We start from the raw sequence: 17,174 nt of genomic DNA on the forward strand, positions 1-17,174 counted from the left end.
TGGAGACCCAGAGCTCCTACTGGATTTGGTTAATCGCTCTGGTATTGCATGGCTGGTGATGCACAGGAGAGTGTCAAGAAATGGGATTTAGTGGGTCCGTGATTTGTGAAAGGCTTTAACAATAATGAGGTTTCTAGGGTGGGGTGCACAGTCCTCCGAGTGCACATCCACCCACAGTTGGGAGCAGGCATCCCAGCACAGGGAGATAAAAGCGCAAGCAATGCTAAAAACAGCAGTGTGGACATTGCAGAATGGTCTAACCCCCTTAGAACATGCCTGTCCTACCCCCTGGTCCATACTCGAACGGCTAGCCCATGCTGCAGTGTCCTGTTGTGTATTTGGTTGTCATGGTTTTTGTTGCTATGGCAACTGAGTTAGATTATTATGGGTTAGCTCAGCCGGTTTCAACCAGCTGAGTGAGCTCTCTGTATATCTGTAAATAAAATGGAGGTTTTGGTTAGCTGCCTGCTCTCTGGCTTCAAGTGATTGCTTCCTACACCGGCTGCCCCAAGGATACAACATGTCCACACTGCTATTTTTAGAGTGCTCGCTCAAGTGGAGCCAGTGCGTCTGTCTACCTGTGCTGGAGTGCCCGTTCCCAGCTGTGGTTTACATGTACTCTGGGAGACCTGTACATCCTTAGGGCAGGTTGGAAGGACTGGGCCTGCTGACACCCCATAAGACTGAGTACGTGTCCTGAGCTGAAGCTGTGATGAACTGGTATCACAAGGAATCCCCATGGGTGGAGGGTTGAAGGACTGCGCCTGCCAGAGCCCATGTCAGGGTGATCTCTGGTTAGCTTATTAGCAAGCATGTAGGTTCTTCTCTTGTTTTTAATGTTGTCTCTGTAGTGCTTGTCACCTTAAGAATGAAGTAGGTTGGCATAGGAAGTGCTGTGTGGCATCTTACACCTGTAGCAATTACACCTGTTAACTCGTTCTGAAGAGAGCCAGCAGGTCCTTGGGCAGCCTATCTGCGCTGGGAATAACAGTGATGGCAGGGAACTGTGCAGCCCGGAAATACCCCGCTCAGAAGGGAGAGAGACATGGGTCTCCACCAAGACAACAGCTGGAGAACTAGAAGCCTGAGAGTGGGCACCCTGGGCTGAACACGCACAGTTGCCCCAAACTGTGACATACATAGTGGCAGCAGTGGATTGTATGAAAATATATTTGGAACCCTATAACTATGTAACTGATATCTCAGAAGTAGGGTCTCTTTTCTGCCTTAACCTGGGCCTCCTGTGAAGTCTCTCTCCGTGGCTACAAGCGCTCCAGCTCAGCCACTGTACTCAGGGTCTTGTACAGTATTAATGATCAAAACTTCTCTCACATGCTGACAAATTATATCAGCCTATGGGCTAAGGGTTATAGTCCATCCGCTCTTATTGTTATCTCATTCCTGCAAGAATCACCCCATCTGCATTTTGTAGAGGTTCCCTGCTTTAGACCACATCCTAGTGTAAGGCCGTGAGAAATGGATTTACGCTCTGATTGTGACTGAGAGAGCTGGTGAGGTTGTTTTAGCAGCATCGGTAATAACCCTTCTGCATGTTCAATGTGGTGTCAGGCGCAGGGCTCCAAGCCTCTGGGCCCAGCTGGTGTAAATCAGCATATCATCAATCATTCATTATGGCTACATGCTTCTATTGCAGGAGCACCTAGAAGCCAACCAGGTCAGGACTGCCCTATGGTAGGCTCTGTACAAATACATAGTAAATGACCCTCCCTGCTGCTCCATTGAAGTCAGTGCAGATTTGATGATTTATGCAAGATGAGGACCTGCCCTGCTGTGTTAAATATGTCACTAGGGAACATCTTGTGACCCAGTATAAAATGTCTGCATCTAGAGAAAATCATCTTTTGTTGGTGTCTAAAGTCTATGTACAGGCACCGTTCCTGTGTAAGGAAAATGCAAATATACAAATTGCTATATAACCGGGGGTAAGTTCTTCAACCTTTCTGCCTTATTGTCCCAAGTGCTCAAAAATCAAGAGATTTTCTTTCTTTTTTTAATAATAAATTTGCTGTTCTAGGTTTTCAAGCCTTTATAGGGTTCACATTTTCAAGCTTTTTCTCTGCAACTCTGAAGGCTAGATACTCTTTTAATTAAAAAAAAACAAAAAAAAACCAGAGACACTCTCACATAATCACAGGACTCCAGGAGCCAGGACTTCAAGGAAAATATCAAATACCTCCAGACTCATTAGTGTTGGCAAGGAATAAGAACACTTACCCACCCTCCCAATAGTGATGTGAGGCCTCATTTCTACATGTGAGATGCTTGGACAGAAGGCACTATTAAAATGCAAAGTTTTATCATTTCTGTTTAGCCTCAGCTGAAATGTGCTAGATAAGTGCAAATTGCTCTTATAAATCATAAATATCAAAAGGCCATAAGTGCATAATAATGGCCTAACTGGCTAATTTGTTTTATTTTTGCTACTGGAGCATTGTAAAGAAGTAGAACAAAGAAATTCCTTCCCGCCGTGGTTTGGCCTATGACTCCAAATTATGATAGGTGACAGTAAAACAATACCCTGGCAGACTTTTAGGAGCACTTCCTTTTCCTCACAGAGCCAATGATTAAAATTGGTTCTGCATGGAAGGGAAATCATTCTGAAGAATTGTAACAACACTGTGATGGAGGTTAGGGTCAGCAGATTATGAATGGGTCATGGAGCTTTTCACCTCTAGGATAATGGCTGGAATCCAGAGCAGGCTGATGGTGAACAAAGGAGCGTCTGCTAGGTGGTTTCTGTAGATGGAGTTGGTGGGTACCTACAGCACAGAAGTTTAGCAGTAATTGAGTCCCCACATCTCAGAAAGAAGGATGTGGATTGAATGGGCAAGGGAAACTGAGTCCCGCAGAGGCAGTTCCTCCAGAGTGGAACAATCACTGTAGCTCTTCTGTGGAGTGCAAGGACTTCACTCCCTCTTCATTGTTAATTAAGCCCCTCACTTGACATTAATTTTAATAGTGTGTGAAGATGAGCTTCTTGTTTAACTCTAGACTTTCCCCACCATTCCCCTTATGGACTCTGAACTGTCATCCTATTATGTGATCAGTCTTACGCCATAACACCCCTGCGCCTTTCATAGTTGTGTACAACAGGGAGAGCCGGTTTGTACATAGATAACTTTGCTTGTGCTTAATGCTGTGCTGCCGGTGCACTCCCTTGACATGCACAGCTTGCTATTTCGATAGCAAATGATTTGTTAGGCATAGGATAAAGGGTGGTTTGGGCAGTAAAGCCCAGGAGTAGGATACGGGCATTGTTGCAGACGTCCTGTCTAAACGTAGGTGATAGCCATTGAACTAGACCTTTTCCCAGTCTCTAAACTGAACCTACAGAGGATCCTTATCTATGCCTCAGTATCCCCATCTTACAGATGGGGACGCGAATACTTTCCTACCTCCCAGGAGTTCTATGGGGATGAATTTCACTAGTATCCCTGTGCAACCCTCTCTTTCAGGTACTGGCTTGCGTTTAAGCTGGGAAGCCCGGGGATAAGCCAGCCCTGATAAGATGAGCTTCACCTGAGAGGAACCAGGTGATTCCTTTAAACCTAAAAGTCATCAGGGAAGGTGTGTGGTTGAGCGAGGGTTGCTGAGACTGCCTGAGGCAGGAAGCCTGGCAATAAGCTGGGGGATGCTCTGGAAACAGAAGCTGAAGCTGGCTGAAGAAGCAGCTGCAGGGAGCGAGACTCTCACTGGCAGAGGCCTTGAACTGTGACCCAGTTCTGGGAAAGAAGGCTGGGAACCCCCCAACTAAGGGGGGAGAGAGACAACGAATTGGGGTTGGGGCCTGGATGGCCAGCGTGTATTGTTGAAGGAGAAAAGAGGACTGGGGCACTGCAGAGGCACCCCCGCCCGTGAGGGGGCTCTTGGGAGGCAGGGAGCGGCCAGCATGCTACAGGTATCCAGACAGCATCTGTGAGCATTGGCCTTAGCTCTAATGGGAGATGGGTGGTGGAATGCCCCCGAAGTCAGCATCCTTCAGCGGGCTAAAGAGGTGGTTCCTGTTCTGCACTGGGAATATTAACGCTTAACACGGCTGTTCTTGTCCAACTCTGACATCTGTGGCCTTGTTTTGTGAAAGAGTCCCCGAGGCAGGGAGTCCTGGGGCAGGATCAGCAGCGCTGCTCAGGGAAGAAAGCCTCCTTGCAAAGGGGGAAGAGTTTGGAGCCTTCCCAATAGACAGACCCAGGGGTGAGGTGAGTAGGGCCGGGCAGCTAGGGAAGCCTGATGTGGCCGCTCCTGAGCATGGGGAGGGGATCGGGATCTCCATTCAGCACAGCCAGCTGTGAGCATCCAATGGACTCCACTCCCTAGAGCTGCCAGGCTTGTGGGTCGAGCCCTCAGCGCAGCAATTAGATCAGCAGCGCGTCCTGCTCTCGTCGCTGTATTCGCTGTGCGCTATTGTGATCATTCAGTGGCCCCGTATAAAATCAATATCCGACTGAGCAGGGCTGACTACACAGCCGCAGGCTGGAGGAAGTCCCCAGCCCAGCAGCCGCTGAGGGAGGGATGAGCTCACTGGCCCTGTTTTTTAAAGCCACCATTTTAAAGTGGCGTCCTCCTTTTCCCATCCGAAGGAGAGCTCCATGCCCCCAATCCAGATTTTAATTGCTTTGGGCCTTTTGGGGCCGTGCAGTGCTTTAAAGGTTCTCGCTGACTGACTGGCTCTGGCTGTGCAGTCAGCCTCAGAACCATAAATACTGAAATCCAGTCCTTCAGTGCCCTACAGATATGTTCGCCGCACACTGTTATTAAACTCTTAGGGTCGGATCAGCCTTTCTGCTCCGCTCGCACCAGGAAAGATCAGCTTGTTTCACCTCCTGGGGCAGCTGCTGCGAGTTTGATAGGCGAGCAAATGAGGCCGCCCGACTGGACTCTCAGAGCACCGTGCAGTAAATCCTCTGGAGGTTGTGACCTGTCTGAGGACTGAGCAGCAGAACCACCACACAATGCAGCAGCCTCTCTTTGTATTCCAGAAACCGGCTAACAACAGGCATCGGTGCTATTTAAAGCACCAGCCAGTCCTGCTAGAGCCCTGCCCAGCATGATCACTCTGCTTAGAAATCACTCTGCTTTAGTCCTTTTCAGGGATTCCCAATTCACAGCCACTCAACTCCCTGCCAGAGCAGAGTAAGCCAAGCAGATCACCTGCAGGTTACTGTTAAATACAAACTAGCCATTCCTATTAATCTACCGAGAAAGATATTAGCACATTCAGGTCAGAGCTGCCCGCCCACGGGCTTGGTTCTGCAAATGCATGTATGTCTGCAAACAAATTTAGGTCCAGCCCTCAAGTTTCAGGCAAGTAGCCAATGTGGGTGTTTGTGTGGCAAAGCTAGGGTGCCCCGATCCATCTGTGTATCTCCCTCTCTGTTGATAGCACAGCTCCCATCACCATCAACCATGGGGCATGACATGAGCTGTCACCCGGGGCCAGCATTTCACAAGGTTTTGTTGCTTTTTAATATCTTTATTCTTATCCTCTGAGTGCTGCGGAAACACAAGCCCTTCGGTGGCTTGTCACAGTGTGCGGCATGTTCACTCTGCCCACGCCCTAAGGAAGGCTCATGACCTTTTCCCAATCCCATCACTTCATCAGAACTGGCCAAACTCTTCAGCCATCGAAGTGGGGTCTCACCCATCACAAACGCTCCCCACATGTAGAATGTACAGTAACTCCTCACTTAAAGTCATCCCGGTTAACGTTGTTTCGATGTTAAGTTGCTGATCAGTTAGGGAACATGCTCATTTAAAGTTGTGAAATGGTCCCTTCTAACATCGTTTGGCAGCCGCCTGTTTTGTCGACTGTTTGCAGGAAGAGCAGCCCATTGCAGCTAGCTGGTGGGTGGTTGGAACCAGGGTGGACCAGCAGCCCCCCATCAGCTCCACCTAGCAGCTCCCTGCTCCCCTAAGCTCCCTGTGCAGCAGCTGCCTGCAGTTCAGCTGTGTCCCTCACTGCCACGTGCTGTTCCTGCCCTCTGCCTTGGAGCTGCTCCCCAGACTCCTGCTTGCTGTGCCGGGGGAGGGGGGAAGAGAAGGGCTAATGTCAGGGTGTCTCCCCCTCCCCACTGCTCCTGCACCCCACTTACCCCATCTTCCATAGAGCAGGGGGACACACGAGGGAGGGAGCTTCTAGGCCAGGGGTCGGCAACCTTTCAGAAGGGGTGTGCCAAGTCTTCATTTATTCACTCTAATTTAAGGTTTCGCGTGCCGGTCATACATGTTAACGTTTTTAGAAGGTCTCTTTCTGTAAGTCTATAATATATAACTAAACTATTGTTGTATGTAAAGTAAATAAGGTTTTTAAAATGTTTAAGAAGCTTCATTTAAAATTAAATTAAAATGCAGAGCCCCCCCGGACCAGTGGCCAGGATCCGGGCAGTGTGAGTGCCACTGAAAATCAGCTCGTGTGCTACCTTCAGCACGCTTGCCATAGGTTGCCTACCCCTGTTCTAGGCAGTAGCTGCGGTCTCAGGAGGTCTCAGCAAGCTGATTTAATTAACAAGGCAGTGTACTTAAGCCTGGGGTCAGCTACTTAAAGGGGAAATGTGCATTTTTTCTCACACACAGGGTGTGTGTCTCTGTCTGCCCTCCCTCCTTTCCTACTGCCTCATAGAGTGTGAGAGTTAACCCTTGAGGGCTTAGTCAATTGCTAGTTCATTTAGCAGTGAGGCACCCACCCTCTGACTCCTCCACCTCAACCAAGCTTCACAATCATCATCATTGTGTACCAGTATTAAATTGTTTGTTAAATTGTGCGTGTGTGTACAGTCTTTTGTCTGATGAAAAAATTTCCCTGGAACCTAACCCCCTCATTTACATTAATTCTTATGGGGAAATTAGATTCGCTTAAGATCGTTTTGCTTAAAGTCGCATTTTTCAGGAACATAACTACAATGTTATGTGAGGCGTTCTTGTACTTTGTTTATATAGGCTCATTGGCCTTGATTTACTGTAAAGTAGCAGAGTTCCCTCCACCAAACTCAATGTAATAGGATACTGATAGAGTAACAACCAGAATAACTGAGGGTGCTAACATGCCATTGTGAGATACATGGGATTGATGGGTAGATTGAGAGGGCAGGTTACAGCAAAGAATAAACATGTTGCTTTCTAAATCAGCAGTGACATCCCTTACATAGGACCTCACCCCAGGCCTCAGTCTTTGAGCTGATATGGTTCCAAATCTAAATGAAAGAGAAATGCAACAATCACTGCTTGGGATCATCCACCATTATGGCGACTGTTTTACCTTTTGCCTGTCACATTAATATAAGGACACTGAAATGCAAAGCGGTAATACGGGCCTCAGGGAAGATAGTGCTCTCCCTATGTCCAGCATTTAAAAACAAAGGCTGTACTTCAGCGCATTCAGAAACAGTGTAGCTATCCCCAGAACCACTCCAACCATACAGAAAAAGGGATATTTCAGTAAAGGCATCAGTCCTAATTATCCACTGCCTTGTATCTACTATGACAGCTGTGCAGAGCAGGGATGGGATGTGACCATAAGTTAGAAGTGGGTGGAAAATCCTGCCTTGGTTGCACTGAGTTAGTAGCGTTTACACTTCCTTTGAACAGGTGTAACTGACATGGAACATGGATATTATCAAATGCACTGCTGTAGTCAAGTCCTGAATGACTCCAGTACAGTGAATCCTCCAACACTTGGAGGAAATGACCTAATGATCTGTTCCTCTTCTGAGGTCTGTGGTCAAGGAAAGACCATTCTTTGTCCTGATATTACATGCCAATTTAAAGAAATATTGTAATAATGTTCGTCACTTACAGAGCACTTCACAGGTGCAAAGTGCTCTACAAATGTGCACCGAGGCATGTGTGCAAGCCACAAATATGTCATAAAGGGGGAATAATCAATTAACAGACATTGATTTGTGAAAGGAGGGTAAGACCAAAGCACAATCTCGACATGGCTGCTGAAGGGAAACAGCATGGCACGATGCATTTAACAAATGACTGTGCAAACTCTAGAGCTTAGCTCAGGACGTCATTGAATGCTTAGGGACAGAATCATTGTGAATGCTATTGATTGCTACAAAGCAACCCTACACCCAGCTTAACTGGCTGCTTAAACCAGGTTTATAGCTGTACTGAGTCACTGCAGTGGCACAAAGCAGCCAGAGCATGCCAGTGAGTCTGCCCCTTAGGGACAGGAGACCAGGTTCAGCTCTCAGTTAGGTGAATGGAGTGACTCCAGGACGACAGCCATGTACCAGTGCAGAATTTGGCCCAGGGAGCTGTTTTTCCCCCCACTATCAGTCAGTTAACGGATGGCTAAAAACACTCTTTCAAGCAGAGGCAAAGTGAGCCATGCGCCCATGTGCTATACGCTTGGAAAAGGAGTAACACTGTTACAGAAGGATAGCCAGAGGCTGTGCTACATAACTGCTTGTGCACACATCCCTGCCAGTGCAGCGCTTACCTCCGTGTGGGTTGTGTTGCTGCTATGCCCGCACTGTGGCTGACACAGTCCTGGTTCAGAACTCTATGGAACAGAAAAGATGGTGTAATTCAGTTAGTCACGCTGCTGATGTTACTTAACTACGAGATATGCTGCCTAATTCTAAACTACTGTCCAGCATGAGGTAATGCATTATACTGTTGATCAGTATGTTCTGCATTCAGATTTACGAGATCATGTGGCATTTCCAGCTCACCAAGCCACCTGGTCCCCGGTCCCTGGAGCTATGTAAAATGTTGCTACTTCTCATGCTCTTTGCCCAATTTTGTGTGGGAATCTTTGGCACGTGATTTGACCTCTCGCTATTTTAATATGTGGCATTAAAGCCATGCCTTCTTATTTATTTATTTATTTATTTAATAGGATGCCAACTTCGTTCAGGAATGGGCCCAATTCCCTTGGAAAAAAATGTGGTGCATTTTGCAGAAATGTTCCCTAAATCAGAGTTAGTAATGAAGCTTGAAGAGAGAGAAATTCCAATATATTTAATACACAGCTAGTGCCTCTGTGGAAAGAATCTGTTCCATATTCGGTCTGATGCTTTCAGTTCTGTGCTGCAGCTTTACAGGGTCTTGGTGCTGGCTACCCCCAGACCACCTCTGACGGTCTGAGAGCTGACTCCAGGAACATGAGGTTCTGTGAGGACTAGGAGTGAGGCCAGTGGGACAGCGGACACCTTCATTTCGCTGACCCAACAGCCGTGATAGGGTCTTATGCTTTGTCATGTAGACCCTGTGGAGATGAACACCACAGGAATTACTACCTAGGAAGGCCAGACTGACAGCTTCCCTTGTGACCCCAATTGGTCCAGGAACCTATTAAAGTCCAGGAGGAATTCCAGGAAGTGTCATAGAATCATAGGGTTGGAAGGGACCTCAGGAGGTCATCTAGTCTAACCCCCTGCTCAAAGCAGGACCAATCCCCAACTAAATCATCCCAGCCAGGGCTTTGTCAAGCCTGACCTTAAAAACCTCTAAGGAAGGAGATTCCACCTCCCATTTCCAGTGCTTCACCACCCTCCTAGTGAAAAAGTTTTTCCTAATATCCAACCTAAACCTCCCCCACTGCAACGTGAGACCATTACTCCTTGTTCTGTCATCTGGTACCACTGAGAACAGTTTAGATCCATCCTCTTTGGAAGCCCCTTTCAGGTAGTTGAAAGCAGCTATCAAATCCCCCCTCATTCTTCTCTTCTGCTGACTAAATAATCCCAGTTCCCTCAGCCTCTCCTCATAAATCATAGAATATCAGGGTTGAAGGGACCTCAGGATGTCATCTAGTCCAACCCCCTGCTCAAAGCAGGACCAATCCCCAAATGGCCCCCTCAAGGAATGAGCTCACAACGCTGGGTTTAGCAGGCCAATGCTCAAACCACTGAACTATCCCTCCCCCAATCATGTGCTCCAGCCTCCTAATCATTTTTGTTGCCCTCCGCTGAACTCTTTCCAATTTTTCCACATCCTTCTTGTAGTGTGGGGTCCAAAATGGACACAGTACTCCAGATGAGGCCTCACCAATGTCGAATAGAGGGGAATGATCACGTCCCTCGATCTGCTAGCAGTGCCCCTACTTATACAGCCCAAAATGCCGTTAGCCTTCTTGGCAACAAGGGCACCCTGTTGACTCATATCCAGCTTCTCGTCCACTGTAACCCGTAGGTCCTTTTCTGCAGAACTGCTGCCTAGCCATTCAGTCCCTAGTCTGTAGCAGTGCATGGGATTCTTCCGTCCTAAGTGCAGGACTCTGCACTTGTCCTTGTTGAACCTCATCAGGTTTCTTTTGGCCCAATCCTCTAATTTGTCTAGGTCCCTCTGCATCCTATCCCTACCCTCCAGTGTATCTACCACTCCTCCCAGTTTAGTGTCATCTGCAAACTTGCTGAGGGTGCAATCCACACCATCCTCCAGATCATTAATAAAGATATTGAACAAAACCAGCCCCAAGACCAATCCTTGGGGCACTCCACTTGTCTGTGTAACCCTAACCCTAACCCTAGTGATGAACCTGCCTCTTGGCTAACTCTAGGACTCAGGATCTACCTTTGGTGCTGTTTCTGGCCTCTAAGGCCTGTCTGACCAAGCCCCTGTTTGTGACAAGGAGTGTATATTGAAATGACTGTTGCTGGATTGGAAACACTGGAGATGACTTTCTGGATAGGAGCAATAAGAATGAGGAGTACTTGTGGCACCTTAGAGACGAACAAATTTATTTGAGCATTAGCTTTCGTGGGCTAAAACCCGCTTCAATGGATGCATGCGGTGGAAAATACAGTAGGAAGATACAGATACACAGAGGACATGAAAAAATGGGTGTTGCCATACTGACCATGGATAGGAGCAGGCAAAGGTAGGAAACGGCGTGGCTGGTTGAGTTTCAGGTAGATGAGCAATGCATTGGAGCGGCTGAAAATAAAAAGCAGTTGATGCTGAGCTGAATGGGAGTAAAGTTGCTGGGAGTAGCATGGGACCAAAGGTATGAAGGGGGATGGGACCAATCCACTTGAAATAACAAGTGTGACTAATGAGCTAGTGGCCTCTTGGGATCGAGCTCCTTGAGGGGGTCCCATCCCATGCAGACACCATAACTCAGCCTGACCCTATCGCCCTCTCCAGAAGTGGGACCAAATCTAGGAGGAAACAACTTGTCAGCTATTCCTCCAGGAGCAATGAAGGAGACAATCTGTGGTCTGACCTTACCCAGCACCTTGGTGGTCATCCTCTTTCTGAGGGGAGCCCATGCATTTTAAGGCTGGCCCATGCATGCCAAAAAAATCAGGAGAATCCTATGTGAGGTGGTCGAATAGCCTGGCAGGTTTGGTGTGTAGGCAAGGAGGTGATTTCAGGTTCCTCAGAGATATTTCACTGGCAACACCCGGCAATGCTAAAGCTGCTGTGCAGTGCATGGTGCCTGTTTTTCTGTTGTGCTCCAAGCAATAACTTGTTCTGTTTCTGGCTGCCATCAGTGCTACCGCTAACGGATGAAGCACTGAATAATGTGTATAGATGAACTCTCATCTCACCAAACCTGCAGCAATCAAATATCTGCTATATAGTTATTATAAAGAACTTAGCCGAGTAGTTATGCACCGACATCTATAACACTCATTCTTCGTAAGGACATAAAATAGAAAGTCGGACCTTGTTAGCACTACGGGCCCAAATCCTGCTTGCCTTCCTCTCAGAGGTAGTTTCACAGATAGCAACTGGGGTCTACCCAGTGACTGTAGTAAACAAATGTCTCTGTATTTGCTTGGATCCTTCTTTCATTTTAACAGTGGCATAGAGAGCTGCTCAAGTGCAGAGAGCAGCAAACAACCTCCACCAAATCGCTCTCGATTTTCTCATTTCACACAGGCTGCTGAATAGCCAGAAGAATCTCATATTGTTCTCTGAATTATTTTCCTCTCTTACTGTTGTCGTCTTATTATTTCATCTTCCTCCCCATAACTGGCAATACCTATCCATCCATCTTAGAGTCCTTTCACTTTCTATGCATTCTTGTTCATGTCAGGTTGTTAGTGCTTGCAGCTGAGATGACTGTGGATGCCTTTATTTGTTGTTGTTGTTGTTGTTATAGTTGTGGCTTTTCTTTTCTCCTCCTCAGTGTGTGTGTGTGTGTGTGTCTCGTTTTTTGTCTAATCAACATTACGAAATTTCTATTCAACCTGTTTGCCAGCCTTTGGAGCAGCAGAAGGAATGAACTATCACTAATATTATTTTGTAGCCGATAAGATTACTCTTCTCCCCCATTATGCATGCCTTTCATCCATGTACTGTGGCAAGGCTGAGATTTGTAGGGATCACGTCAACCAAATCCCACATTAGCGATGGTCTTTTAAAGATGATTTTTATCATTGGTGTTGCAGCTAAGACCCTGCACCAGGCAGTTCATGTTTAGAATCTGAACTGTTGACCAACATGATTGGGGTTTTGGGAGCGGTTGGATTGATGACAATTGTCTACTGGATTCCTATGCAATTAAACATAGTTACCCCTCCTGCTTGTTGCTAGCCAGCAGTATTTATGAGCGCCATTACTGGCAATTTGTGATGAACTAATGTAGCGATACCTGTGTGCTCCAGTGACCTCTGATGGATTATTTATGATGGGCAAGATTGTGTAGCAGTTAACTTGGCTAGCTGAGGGCTTTGAGGGGCAGTCGCGGAGCACCCTCAACTGCTATCAAAGTCCATTCTAGCTGAGAACACTCAGCACCAGACTGGATCGAGCCCTATGTGGCTGGATGATTTAATGATGAATTTGCAGGTCAGAGGCTCAGAGTTCAAATTCTGGTCATTTGTTTGACTTCAAAGATGCAGATTAAAAATTATCTGGGGTACTGAATAAATATAATCACTTCTGAAGTGGAGCTCCTCAACTTGATTTGAAAATCTGATTGCACTGTCTGTTTAAACAGGACACAGGTCAGCTTCCTCTTCTGCAGCTAATGGGTAAAAACAGAATTTTTATTAGCTGTGAGTTATAAGAGAAAAACCTATATAATGACGGACAGCCCACGGCTATGCCCCCTCAGCTTGTAATGGCATTTGATTTCATCAGCTGTAGCAAACCGCTATAGCATGGTTGCTGTCTGGATGGAAGGCCTCCAAGAAAAACTAGCTGTTCAGGAAGAGCTGTTCTATAGATAGCACCCTTTGCTCTGAGTCATTACTAAACCAATGACTCAGCATTGTCTGAGGAGGCACCAGGCTGCTTACGCAGCTGCTTTTGGATGGTGACGTTAAACTGACCGTTCCTGGTCCCTAATACTAAACATCCCTCATTGTTATGGAAAGTATCATAGACTCTTCAGTGCCCTAACCACATTTCAGTTGGGTAATTATGCTGCTCACCTAAAAAAAATCCTGTGTACTTGCAGTTGCGTAAAGCACTCATCCCTTTCTATGTACAGTGGAGACCTAGGGTTGCTGCAGGCTGGTTAAAGGGTTTCTGTCAAGACCACAGTAGCTTGCACACGTCTGTGACAGATATGGCCATCACTGTGTACCTGTAACTTGTGAAAGTCTTTTGTTACAGCAGAGTTACGAACACCTCGGGAACGGAGGCTGTTTGTAACGCCAAACTGTTCGTATCTCTGAACAAAACGTTATGGTGGTTCTTTCAAAAGTTCACAATTGGACATTGACTTAATACAGCTTTGAAACTTTACTCTGCAGAAGAGAAATGCTGCTTTCCCTTTATTTTATTTTTTAGTAGTTTACCTTTAACACAGGACTGTGCTGTGTTTGTTTTATTTATTTATTTATTTATTTATGTGTCTCTGCTGCTTCCTGGTTGTGTGCTTCTGGTTCCAAATGACATGTGCGATTGGCTGGTCAGTTCATAACTCTGGTGTTCATGACACGGAGGTTCTACTGTACAATGTTGCTTACTATAGGTGAGAGTCTGATCTCCTCACACTAACTGATCGGTTGCTCACTCTTGGAGTAGGCCTATTCATTTCAGTAGAAATGCTCCAGGAGTAAGGTATTAGCCAAAGTAGAATGGCAAAATCGAACCCTGGGTGAGCCAAAGAAACTAGTGAATCTTAACCAGATGCAGTAGACAGACAGAATTATCCGATTGCAGCTCACAATAGAGGTTAAAATGTGGGTATATACAAGGAAACAGGTGGAGTTTAAAATATGTGAAGTCGTTTTCATGCTCTTTGGAGAGAACTGGTAACAGGGGGGTTGTTAAAGATTTTTACAGCTGGTACCTAGCACTGGGTGTAAAAATCATGAAATTCTCGTCTAGTTTAAAAGCAACTTGAGGAGCACTTGAGCTAATTGGAGGCACGCTAACCTTGAAGCCATTTTATACCTCTGTGGTGTTTGTAGCAATTTTTTCCAAAAGGCATATCAAGCCTAGTCAAGAATTAGTGTCTAGCTCTAAGCTGAAAGCTGAAAGCATAGTGCCTATGTGTATACATCCTTGTTGATTTAGCACCATTTCATTTCAAATGTCACTTGTTTTGCATACTGATAACAATGGAAGAACTGTAGTATATCAGATGTTTCCACTGACTCTAAGATCTTTGGAGTTAATCTGAGCTCACTACGACATGCAGTGTAAACTATGCTGCCATTTAAAAAATAAATAAAAAGAAATGAAGAGACCTAAGATACTCAGTTTGAAAATTTACCCATGAGTGCAAAGAAATTCAAAAAGAAGCCTGCTGGTGTTTAAGTATCGCAGATCACTCTGAAAATGTGAGAATGAAAGTAATATAGTGCAGCAATATGCCGAATAGAGCTTGAGGAAAAAATGAGGTAGCAGTTTTAACGTAATGTATTAAACTCTGTGATGTAAGATTTCCTCAGAGGCATTTTAACCTTTTTAAAAACAAATTTCTTTGCTCTCTGCTGCTGCTATTTCAGGAAGTGGTGTTGAGAAGACGTTTCCTCTCCTGCCCAACCTGTGCTGAAAGCCTAGTCTTGACTGTGGCATAACAGCCTGCTGATGTGGAAACGAACAGATGTCACAACTTTGGTATTACGGCTGTACTGCAGGATCCAATAGGAAAGGAAGCCAAGCTGGGGAAGGTGCATCCCCTATGTTAAATGCAAGTATCCTCCATAATTAGAAAATGTGATAAGTAAATGGATGTGCGGTTTCAGTTGGATAGTGTGATAAATACCAGTAGTAGCTGAACTCTGAATAAGGCCTCCTGCTATGAAAGTTTCTCACTAACATAATTTTTTTGCCTCCTAATATTGATTTGGGTCTTTTTCTAAACCTACTGGTGTTCCTGCTTTAGTTTACAGTTAGCACTTCCCTTTCCTTTAGGAAGACAAGCTGTCCACGTTAATCCATTAGCGAGTTTTCTACATTACAAAAAACACATGGTGCTTCATGCTTCATTAGCAGACAGGGGAACATTCCAAATCCAGTGTCACTGAGTGTGTCAGATTCTTCTGGCTTCCTCTCCAGACTCCTCTTTCCCATTTTATGTTTAATATTAAAAGAAAGAAAGGCAGCAAATGAAAATATAACATCTTAAAGCATTTGACTTCACCCTGTAAATCTGGGCTCAGATCCCTGCTCTGCTGCCAACACTCTACTCTCTATGGACTAATACTTCCTTCTCAGATGGAACAGATCTGCACTTTGTCTGGCGCAGAGATCTCATTCTCCATGCAAGATTGTCCACCAGTTTTTCCCCTGCCCTGTTCAGAGTGAAACAAAAGAATGAATGTATTCCAATAACAGATCCAAGGCAAGATTGATAGTGTTGAGCGTCCCATTTTCTCAGTTTAGTGTAGTGTTGCAAACAAGACTAGTAGTGGAAATAATGATGAACAAAGGATGCAAAACTGAAAATACTCTGTCATGAGTTTCTGTTGATCATCCAGTAAAAGTCTTGTTCTTGACATTTGAAACTGAGGGTTTTTTTTAATGTAATGGTTCATGTTGTATCAGAATTCAGTCATTTTGGTTCACGGGGGTTCATGTGGACTCTTTTCTCCGCTGTTGTCTGAATGGGTTCTGTAGTAAGTCTTTAGTTTTATACACTCTGTCAGAGATGTATTCCAGCCACTCAGGGATCATCATCAGCCTCAGAAGTATCGCATGTTGTAGCAGATAACTTCCCCCTCTCCCTCCGCCTTCCCCTCTCCCCCAAAGCAGGCAGAGCAGATCCAGGGTCAGGTAACAGGTATGTAATAATAATAATAATGCTCTCAGGGAGGAGATTGCCTACCTTGCTCATGGCTGCCCAGAAGGAAATGCCTGTACAATTAGAGAGAGATCACAGAGACACCGGGCTCTGAAAGAGACTTGCACCCCAAACCATATACGCAAATGGATTTATCACTACAGGTTCACCTCCTCTAAATATAGCTTTTGAAGTTGCATCAAGGGAAGACTGAGGCAAACCCCAAAAGATGTTTCCTGGTGATGAGCTGGAAAACATGTATGGTTCCTGCCTGAAATCATAGCTAAAGACTCATGAACCTCAGGAAAATCCACGATGAACCTGGCCAGCTTCCATTTTGAGTTTGTACTGGCACCAAGTAAGTCTCAGGTCTTGTTTATAAAAGTTTCCAACAACTCTTCTAATTGTCTTTTTTTTTTGTTACACTGAAGAGCTTTACATCATTTTACTATGTATGGCCTAGAGCCTGTAAATACTTACCCACAATTGTTGTCCCATTAACCATTGTTAGTTCTATTAACTTACTTATTCACTTTCCTGGAACTATTCATGTGCATAAAGTAAATCACATGCATAAGTGTTTGCAGAATCTAGGCCTAGGTTTGTTAAAGTGGTTGAGAACTAAGGCACTACAAAAGTTAATCGTTACCCAGCTTTGTAATGTCTTTACAGATCTTTGGAATAAATGCATTATAAAAGTGACAAGTATTTTTATGCATTGTAAGAAGAATCCATCTTTCAATAACAACATTAACCAAAGCAGTTTGCTAATTCAAGGAGTGTTGAGTTCTGTGACCGTTTTTATCATCCAGAAGGTGCTTGTGCTTCCTTTAGTGATGTCAATGGTAAAACTCTCATTGATTTTAAAGGCACCAGGTTTGGCCCTCTATTTGTCTGTGATAAATGCTTCAATAACACCCTTTCCCTGTATTCTCGCCCAGTGACATAGTCCCACCCTGTGTCCACACTTCCAACCCCGGTTCACAAAGATGTATCTTAGGCGGTGGAAGGAATA

At 45.4% G+C, this 17,174-nt stretch overlaps 1 protein-coding gene across 6 annotated transcripts in view; it reads left to right on the plus strand.

The window, feature by feature from the left end:
• Nucleotides 1-17,174, plus strand: part of AUTS2 (activator of transcription and developmental regulator AUTS2) — a 1,197,597-nt gene that overhangs the window by 200,886 nt on the left and 979,537 nt on the right. For all 6 annotated transcript variants that reach the window (XM_044993664.1, XM_044993662.1, XM_044993666.1 and 3 more), the window contains one exon: nucleotides 14,883-15,067. In XM_044993664.1, the coding sequence (XP_044849599.1) occupies nucleotides 14,981-15,067 (87 nt within the window). In that variant the 5' untranslated portion in view covers nucleotides 14,883-14,980. The remainder of the gene's footprint in view (nucleotides 1-14,882; nucleotides 15,068-17,174) is intronic.

This window comes from Mauremys mutica, chromosome 19 (assembly GCF_020497125.1).
Source record: "Mauremys mutica isolate MM-2020 ecotype Southern chromosome 19, ASM2049712v1, whole genome shotgun sequence".
Lineage (NCBI taxonomy): Eukaryota > Metazoa > Chordata > Testudines > Geoemydidae > Mauremys > Mauremys mutica.